This window comes from Zalophus californianus, chromosome 1 (genome assembly GCF_009762305.2).
Source record: "Zalophus californianus isolate mZalCal1 chromosome 1, mZalCal1.pri.v2, whole genome shotgun sequence".
Classification (NCBI taxonomy): Eukaryota; Metazoa; Chordata; class Mammalia; order Carnivora; family Otariidae; genus Zalophus; species Zalophus californianus.
In genome coordinates this window covers 11,982,652-11,992,635 of record NC_045595.1, presented here as the reverse complement: position 1 = coordinate 11,992,635, position 9,984 = coordinate 11,982,652, and the positions used below count along the sequence as shown (strand labels likewise).

The following is a 9,984-nucleotide window of genomic DNA, read 5'->3' as shown; positions in this document are numbered from 1 at the left end:
GACACTTTCATCTCCCCTTAATTGAATCCAAGACATCATTTGTTGAACAAACACTATTGGTGTTGATGTTTTCATTCTTTCAAAATTAACTAATGTTTGTGTGTTTAAGATGGGTATTGGGTGTTATACGCAACTAATGACTCATTGAACACTACATCAAAAACTAATGATGTACTATATTGGCTAATTGAACTTAATAAAAAAAAAAGGAAGTACTTCTCCACTCCTGGATCAACAAAATTCTTCTCCTACACCCTCTCCTGTTAACTTCCCAGTGTCCTATTTCATATTTATGTCTTGAATCCTGGAATCCGCCTTTGCGTGTGGTCTTGGACAGATATTCAGATTGACTTTGCTTTGTAAAAGGACCAGTTTTCCCACCACAAACTCCTAAACAATCCACCGTTTCCCTTTGATTTGTGCTTCTACTTTTATCACATGTTGAACTGTGAATCATGGGGGGATATTTTCTGAGGTATCCAATCAATTTGATCAGTGTCTGTGTCTGTTCCAGATTCACACTTAAAAAAGACTATGATGTCTATGATGAGTCTCCATCCCTGCCAGAGCATTTCTTTCCTATTGACTCCATTTTAGGAAGATTAGTATAGTTTTGCACTGACCTCATTTTTCAGAAGGAATTTGAGGAAACTTTTATGCGATGTACAGCTGATTCACTGGAAGTGTAAATGCAGTTGCCCTGATGCTATAATTTAGGAAGAAGTGTCATCATTACCATATTTGCTGACCTCATCTGAGAATGTAGATTGTTCTCCATGTATTCAAATCGCCTTCTACATTTTTATTAATGGTACAAATTTCTTTTTTTAAAAGATTTTATTTATTAATTTGACAGAGAGAGAGAGCACAGGAACACAAGCAGGGGGAGTGGGAGAGGGAGAAGCAGGCCTCCCGCTGAGCAGGGAGCCTGATGTGGGACTCGATCCCAGGACCCTGGGATCATGACCTGAGCCAAAGGCAGACGCTTAATGACTGAGCCACCCAGGTGCCCTAATGGTACAAATTTCTAAATTTGGAGGTATTGCATGTGTTTGATTCATTCCTGGATATTTTATAACAGAGGCTACCTCAAAGTGTGATATGAGGACCCTGGGGTCCCAGAGACCTTTTCTGGGGGACCATCAGGTCCTCACTTTTCCAATGAAGGTGAGGATATATTTTTGTCATATGCTTCAACTAAAACCACATATTGCCACAGGCTGAATGAAGAAGTAGATACAAGCATCATTTTGTCTCCCACCCAGCCGGCATGGAACAAGTTTGTTAAAATGTAAAAAAAAAAAAAAAAAAAACAACTCTTGTCACTAAATGTTCATTTTGTAAAAGTAGTTACTTTCCAAAAAAATATGTTACTTACAAAGACATTGAATAGGTTTACTCATCTATTGAATATATCCAAAACTAAATATTTTCAGAGAATCTCAGTGTTCCTTTCTAATATGGTGAACATGGGGAGTGATAATATACCAAATCAAAAGTCCATTAGAGGCTCAAATTTTCCTGAGTGTAAAGGAATCGCCAGACCAAAACGCTAGAGAGCTGTTTCTCTACACTTTGTGTCACTCTTGGGGATAGTATCTTACTTTTTACTTCAAATTCATATTTTGAATGATTACTACTGGTGTAATTCTATGACAAATACTGGTTTTTGTAAGTGGATCTCATATCCTGCAGATCTGTGCTCTCTCTTGCTGTGGTATGTTCTGACTTCATTCTTTTGTTTTTTCTGGGTGAACGAGCAGGTCTCTTCCTATCCAATCCTTACATACCTTCTTTCTTTTTCTTTCCTCAGAGCACCGCTCAGGGCTTTTAGTTCCATGCTGAAGAACAGCAGAAACAGTGAGTATCCTTGTCATTTTCCAAATCCTAACACACTGCATTTAAAGTTCCTCCATTTTGTAGATGTTCTAGGTTATTATTGTATAGATTCATGATCTTTATTCTGGTCACCTTCATTCCCGCTGTTATCTGAGTAGATGCAGCATCTGTGGCTGGTCAGAACTATAGCATGGTGTCTGAATTCATCCTCGTGGGCTTCTCCAACTTCCCACAGCATCTCCTGCCTGCCTTCTTCCTGCTGTACCTGCTGATGTACCTGTTCACCCTGCTGGGGAACCTGCTCATCATGGCCACTGTGTGGAGTGAGCGCAGCCTGCACACACCCATGTACCTTTTCCTGTGTGCCCTGTCCACCTCCGAGATTCTGTTCACTGTTGCCGTCACCCCTCGCATGCTGGTTGACATGCTCTCCAGCCACCGCTCCATCACCTTTGTGGCCTGTGCCAGCCAGATGTTCTTCTCCTTCACATTTGGCTTCACCCACTCCTTCCTGCTCATGATCATGGGCTATGACCGCTATGTGGCCATCTGCCACCCCCTGCGCTACAACGTGCTCATGAGCACCCACACCTGTGCCTGTCTGGTGTCCTGGACCTGGGCTGGTGGCTCAGTCATGGGGATGATGGTGACCTTGATAGTTTTTCATCTCACCTTCTGTGGGTCTAATGTGATTCACCATTTTGTCTGCCATGTGCTTTCCCTCTTAAAGTTGTCCTGTGGGAAGGAGACATCCTCTGTCACCTTGGGTGTGATCCTGGTGTGTGTCACAGCTCTGATGGGCTGTTTATTCCTCATTGTCCTCTCCTATGTCTTCATTGTGGCCACCATATTGAGGATCCCCTCTGCTGAGGGCAGGCACAAGACCTTCTCCACATGTGTGTCCCACCTCACTGTGGTCATTGTGCACTACAGTTTTGCCTCCATGATCTACCTCAAGCCCAAGGGCCTCCATTCTGTGGACAGTAACACTCTGATGGCCACCACCTATACAGTCTTCACCCCATTTCTCAGCCCGGTCATTTTCAGCCTCAGGAATAAGGAGCTCAAGAATGCCATAAAGAAAATCTTCCAGAGAAAATTCAGTTCCCGAAGCACCTGATGGCCAGCTTGGTGGTGAGGAAATATGATAGTAGGCCTGGGGGTAATAATGTCTGTCTCCATAGGACTGTTGTAGAGATTCAATATACAAGAATACAAACAGGTATTGTTGGATGCAGCCATAGGTGTTGGATGCATGGTAGCTGTTTGTTTTTCTTCAATTTTTTTGCTCCCCCCCGCTTTGCATAGGCGCTACTGATCATCATTTCTCATTCTTGCTCCCGTGTGATGACATACATCCCATTACCTATGTCTAAGAATGTGTTATCTACCTATGGGCTGGTGGGGACCATCACAATGATGTGTCTGTCCACTGATACACAGGGTTCTTCTTGCATAGACAAGGAGGGCAGATACTCCCCTCTTCTCCCATAAGGATAAACAGGAGTAAGCATAATAATGAATGCCACCAGCATTGGGGCTTTTCTTATCAGACGCTGTGTCCAACATTGTATAAGTATTATTTTTAATTATAACAAATGCACAAGAGAAAATAAACTATTTGTCTCCAAGAAGATGGCTGACTCTTTATAGTTCTTGTTGTCTTTGGAGGGGATAGACCATAAGGAGGTTTCTATGTTGATCTGTGTTAAGTGTGATGTCAGAATGTGAAGTAAAGAGAGGGAGGGAGGGAAGGTTTGGATAAGAACATACAGAATATTAAAAGTGTGTTGCTATCTGACATCTTATGGAAATCCCTTTCCCTTCTGCCCTACTTTACCTTCAGTAAAACATCAAGTTCTCATTCCTGTATTTTACTTGAGTCTATCTATGGGATGTGTTGTAGGGTAAGTGCTATCTCAAGATGGCAGAAGAGAGGTCAAGGGGATCGGTACTCTTATTATACAGATAAGAAATATTGGTGGAGGTCACACAACACGTGAGTGAAGAGGTCCCGTGGAAATTTAGGTCTGTCTGACTCCCAGGCTGGGGTTTGAGAAAGCATATGTCTGAGGATCCAGGAAGGGGACCTTCTGTGGATCTAAACTATTACTCAAAGATGAAGCCAGATATTGGAGTTGGAGGCAGAAGATGTGTTGTAACATTAAACCCACAGCCACCAGTCATCTCATAAGCATACAAAGACTCTCATCAGAGGGTCAATAAACAAGGACAACACAGGAGACCAAATATTAGTTTGATTATATCACAGAGAGGCATATGTTACTGTAGACTCTTGGCTTGGACCACCAGGACAACAGGGGTAGGGAAGAACTTGACAACAAAGAGAGATGGGGCTGTCCAGTTTGGCCAGAAGACACTGAATACTTCTATTGACCAAGAGAAGCAACGCTTCAAGACCCATTCTCTAATGACTTTATTGTGATGAGCCCTCCAGCTGCCTTGATTCCACATCAGAGCCCTGGATTCCTACTCTGGGCTGCTCAGCTCCTGCCTTCCCTCTGACCCTGCCCTGACCCCAAGGACTTGAGGACATCTATCTAATCTTGCCCTGTCTCCCCCAGGACTGGGAGCTCCTAGTCCTCAGCAGGGGTTGGGGCTCTCTGGGCAGAGAGAGAAGCAGGGAACCTTGGTTGTGTTGGAGGAAGGAGTAGAGGTTGCAGGTCCCTAGAGGTGCTCTGATGATCCTCCTGGCCTCTCTAGACTCTGAGAGCAGCCTTGCAGGTTGGTGTCCTGGGAGTCTCTGGGGAGCAGCATGCTGGGAAGCTGCAGCAGGGATAAAGCACACAGCATCATTTCCAGGAGCCCTGAGGTCTGGCCCCACACCTGCCCCTGTGTGCCCCTGACAGCCTCAGGCAGGAGAGCTTCTTCTGCCCTCCCCTGCTGGCTGTTTCCTGGAAGTGGCAGCCCAGGCTGAGGGGGACCAGGGAGGACAGGGTAGGTGGCAATACTCAGACAGTTGTGGGGAGCAAGGCCCAGACTTGGGATGGGGACAGGGTCTGGGAGGAGGGTCATAAGACAGACTCTTAGCCTTGAGCCGCTGCTGGGAGTCCTATCTGGTTGCCCATTCTGGGTCTTGAGTTCTTTACTAAAGGTGCCCTTTGCAGCTTCTAGGTCTTAATTCTTGTTTGGGACTGAATCTACAACCCCCCCCCCCCCACTGGAAATGTTTGTACATGCGTGGAGGACCTTTTGGTTGTACAAGTCATGGGGAGGGAGGGGATGCTACTGGCGTCTGGTGGGTTGAGACCAGGGTTGTTGCTAAACCTTGTACAATCTGGTATTCTTGTGGTCCATTTGTTCTAGTTGGTGAACCAATATGGTTACATTATTATTATTAACTCAGGCCACAGGTCATTAGGGTTTACTGTCTGTGTTGCACATCTTGGGTTTTGGCAAATGTATAGTGACTTGTACACACCGTTACAGTATCATCCAGAATAGTTTCAGGTGTTGTATTTTTCATGTGCCCAAATGGAATTATGCTAGAGTGTTCATCTGCCTTTGCTTCTTTCACTCAAGATCATTTTCCAGGTCGCTTTACACTGCTGTGTGTGCATTGAACTCCTACCTGGGGATCCAGTGGTTGTATCCAGCCCATGTGACCTGCCCTCTACCCAGTTACGGTTCCCAAGCAGGCTTGTCCATTTCCCCACTACAGGCAATGCTACAGAAACAACCTCTGACATGCCTCTTTCAAACAGGTGTGAGCAATTGAGATAGTTGCTCAGGAACACATGTCCTGGTGCACAGAGCAGGTTAAGTCTGTGCTTTTTCATTCTCTGTTCTCACCAGTAGACCACAAGGATTGCTTTCTCCCCATATTTCCACCTACATTGGGCACTTTCTAATCTGGGGAATTGAATAGGTGCACAGTGTAGTCCATGGTCATTTTACTCTGTCTTTTCCTTGTCTTAAAACCATCCTTTGGTGTGTCTGTATTACTCCTTCTGTGAGTTCTCTGCTCATATCCTTGGCTCATTTTTGTATTGAGGTCTCTCTTTCTGAATGTCACTGGTTTCTTATTTATTCTAGATAGTATTTCCTGGTCAATTTTCAGCAATGCAAAAGCTCTTTTCCCAATTTCCACCTGCCTGTTCATGAATCCTGGATATCCCTTGTTGAACAAATTCCTTGGGGAACTTTTCATGTCAGTTTCCTTTTCTGAGCAGTTAACATTATTTCCAGAGAATGGCTTCAACATTTTTTTAATTATGTTATTTAGTCACTGTACAGTACATCATTCATCAACACTTCCAGAAGATATGTTTATAAAATTCAAGTGCTTCTTTATATAGAAAGCATGCACATAGACATTTCTTGTCTTTCTAAAATCACCTTAACATTTGTGCTTTTGAGGTTTGTTTAGTAACTCCTTCTTCACTCTTAGATCACAGTTATTCTCCTGCACCTTCTCTTCCTGACTTCATATTTCCTTCTGTGGGTGAAATCCATCTGGATTCCACCTTTGCCTGCAGTTTTGGGCAGGACTTCAGATTTGCACCGCTTCATAAAATCACCAGTTTTCCCACCACAAACCAGTAAACAACCCATTTTTTCTATTTGATTTTGTGCTCCCACCTTTATCACCTATTGGGTTTTGAAACAAGGAAATGTTTCTGAGGCATCCAAACAGTATGATCTGTGTATCATATATATGATACATGTCTATTCCAGGCTCACAGTTTTTAAAATGATTCTGAGTCTAGTGTGAGTCTCAATACCAGGAGGGATATCTCTCTCTCTCTCTCGTGTAATACATTTTTATTTACTTTATATTTAAAAAATTTTTTTAGATTTATATACTTATTTGAGAGAGAGAGAGAGAGCTAGAGTGCGGGAGTCAGGGAGACGTTCAGAGGGAGACAAAGACAAGCAGACTCCCCACTGATTGCTGCACGGGGAGCTGGACTGGGGCTTGATCCCAGCACACTGGTATCATGACCTGAGCTGAAATCAAGAGTCTGACACTCAATGGACTGAGCCACCCAGGCGCCCCATGTACACTCCATTTTTAGAAGAGCAGTATAATTTTTCACTAACTTTATTTTTCAGAAGGAGGTTTAAGATAGTTTTTAAATTTAACTTCTTAAATTGTAAATGTAGTTGCACTGAATATAATTTGGGAAAGAACTGACATAATTGCTCTATTAGCTCATCCCATCCAAGAGAGCACATTGGTTTCCATGTTTTCCATGTATCCAGACCATCTTCTACATATCTATCAGTGGTTAAAATTTCTGTCCTTGGAGATATTGCATGTGTTTGGTTAATTCCTAGATGTTTTATAACAGAGGCTACCAAAGTATGATATGAGGATCCCGGGGTCCTGGAGACCCTTTCTGGGGGCCATCAAGTCCTCACTTTTCCAGTGAAGGAGAGGATGTATTTTTGTCATATGCTTCAACTAAAACTACATACCGCCACAAGCTGAATGAAGAAGCAGATACCAGCATCATCTTGTCTTCCAGCCAGCCAGCATTGGACAAATTTGCTAATTTGTAAAACAAAGCCACACTTCTCACTAAATGAGTTTTTAAAATGCAGTTACTTTTCTAAAACATTACTTATATTGACATGATATTGTTCTTTTAGGTTGAATCAAAGGTTGATTATTGTTCTTTTAATGTGTTAATAACTAAATATTTTTAAAGAATCTCAGTTTTAATTATTAATATGGTAAGAATGGAGAGTTATAACTCCCTCAAACAAAAGCCCTCTAGGGGACTCAATAGTTTTTTAGCCTAAAGAAATCCAGAGGCCAGGGGCACCTGGGTGGCTCAGTTGATTAAGTGTCTGCCTTCCGCTCAGGTCATGATCCCGGAGTCCTGGAATGGAGCCTCACAGGAGGCTCCCTGCTCAGTGGGGAGTCTGTTTCTCCCTCTGCCCCTCTGTCCTTCTGCCACTCATGCTCTCCCTCTTGCTCTCTCTCAAATAAATAAATAAAATCTTAAAAGAAAAGAAAAGAAATCCTGAGGCCAAAATATTTGAGAGCTAGTTATAGTTTGTGTCACTAATGGTAATGTTATCTTACTTTTCTCCTATAGTCTATGTTTTGCATGATTATTATGGGTGTAATTCTACGGGAAATGCTGTGAGTTTGGAAAGTTTATTTAGTCCTCCACAGCATGTGTTCTTTCTTTGCTCTAAATATAGTCTGCCTTCATTCTTTTACCTTTCTAGGTAGATGATCACATCTCTTCCCTTCCGATCCTGATACTCCTTCTTTTTATATCTTTCCTCAAGTACCATTCCAGACTTTTAGTGCCCAGCTAATGACCAGCAGAGACAGTGAGTAACCTTGGCTTGTTCCTGATTCTAAAATAATGCATTGGCAGTTTCCCACTTCAGGTACTATTTGCTAGTTTTTCAGTATATATTCCTGGTTAGCTAAGAAAGTCTCAGTTGGTTTCAGGTTGAGAAAAAAAACTTTTAAAAAATCTTTATGATATGTGCATATGTTAATCCTTATGCTATATCTAAAATAATGCAATGTTATATATCAATTATGTATCAATTTTTAAAATCATAAATAGGAACTGAAATTTATTAATCCAGTATTCCTGCCCATTGATATAGTTATATGACATTTCCTTTTTAGTTTATTCATGCGACTAATTCACATGATAGGTTTTCTTTTTTTTATGTTTAGTTAACCAACATATAGTACATCATTAGTTTTTGATGCAGTGTTCAACGAGTCATTAGGGTTTTCTGATGCTGACTCATCCTTGTCTTTCATGGGATAAACCATGTACCTTCATATCCTGTCTGGACTCACCAGATGCAGCATCTGTGGCTGCTCAGAACTACAGCATGGTCTCTGAATTCATCCTTGTGGGCTTCTCCAACTTCCCACCGCGTCTCCTGCCTGCCTTCTTCCTGCTGTACCTGCTGATGTACCTGTTCACCCTGCTGGGGAACCTGATCATCATGGGCACTGTGTGGAGTGAGCACAGCCTGCACACGCCCATGTACCTCTTCCTGTGTGCCCTGTCCACCTCAGAGATTCTGTTCACTGTTACCCTTACCCCTCGCATGCTGGTTGACATGCTCTCAACCCACCACACCATCACCTTTGTGGCCTGTGCCAGCCAGATGTTCTTCTCCTTCACATTTGGCTTCACCCACTCCTTCCTGCTCATGATCATGGGCTATGACCGCTACGTGGCCATCTGCCACCCCCTGCACTACAACGTGCTCATGAGCACCCGCACCTGTGCACATCTGGTGTCCTGGACCTGGGCTGGTGGCTCAGTCATGGGGATGATGGTGACCTTGATAGTTTTTCACCTCACCTTCTGTGGGTCTAATGTGATTCACCATTTTGGCTGCCATGTGCTTTCCCTCCTAAAGTTGTCCTGTGGGAAGGAGACATCCTCTGTCACCTTGGGTGTGATCCTGGTGTGTGTCACAGCTCTGATGGGCTGTTTATTCCTCATCATCCTCTCCTATGTCTTCATTGTGGCTGCTATATTGAGGATCCCCTCAGCTGAAGGCAGGCACAAGACCTTCTCCACGTGTGTGTCCCACCTCACTGTGGTCATTGTACACTATGGTTTTGCCTCTACTATCTACCTCAAGCCCAAGGGCCCCCATTCTATGGACAGTAACACTCTGATGGCCACCACCTATACAGTCTTCACTCCTTTTCTCAGCCCGATCATTTTCAGCCTCAGGAATAAGGAACTCAAGAATGCCATAAAGAAAAGCTTCCAGAGAAAATTCAGTCCCCTAAACTCCTGATGGCTGGAGGAAATATGGTGGTGAGGAAATAAGATAGAAGGGCTGGGAATAATAAGGACTCATTCTATAGGAATTTTGTAGGGATTCAGTATATGAAAATACTGAATAGGTATTGCTGGATGCATCCACAGGTGTTGGACACATGCTATGTTTTGTTTTTCCCAATTTTGCATAAGCTCTAGCAATCATCATCTCTTGTTCTTGACCCCGTATGATGAACTCCAACTCATTACCTCTGTCTAAGAATGTGTTATCTACCTATGGGCTGGTAGGGGGTATCACATGGATGTGTCTGGGCACTGATGCCAATGGTTCATCTTGAATAAAGAAGCAAAGGGGGACCTTCCTTCCCCCACTGTAAGGATAAACAAAAATAAG

General features: G+C 43.2%; 2 protein-coding genes across 2 annotated transcripts; both read left to right on the top strand.

Moving 5' to 3' along the window:
- Positions 1 to 1,975: 1,975 nt before the first annotated feature.
- On the top strand, positions 1,976 to 2,959 carry LOC113917999 (olfactory receptor 10H3-like). Its single transcript, XM_035722715.1, has one exon. It carries the CDS (start codon positions 2,030 to 2,032, stop codon positions 2,957 to 2,959), a length of 930 nt encoding a protein of 309 aa, XP_035578608.1. The 5' UTR covers positions 1,976 to 2,029.
- A 5,645-nt stretch (positions 2,960 to 8,604) lies between these two features.
- Positions 8,605 to 9,606, top strand: LOC113918048 (olfactory receptor 10H3-like). Its single transcript, XM_035722683.1, has one exon. It carries the CDS (start codon positions 8,677 to 8,679, stop codon positions 9,604 to 9,606), a length of 930 nt encoding a protein of 309 aa, XP_035578576.1. The 5' UTR covers positions 8,605 to 8,676.
- The last annotated feature ends 378 nt before the right edge of the window (positions 9,607 to 9,984 follow it).

Excerpts from the sequence above, each read along its gene's own strand:
- LOC113918048 (XM_035722683.1), top strand. The coding sequence starts at position 8,677 with ATGGTCTCTGAATTCATCCTTGTGGGCTTCTCCAACTTCCCACCGCGT.
- LOC113917999 (XM_035722715.1), top strand. The coding sequence starts at position 2,030 with ATGGTGTCTGAATTCATCCTCGTGGGCTTCTCCAACTTCCCACAGCAT.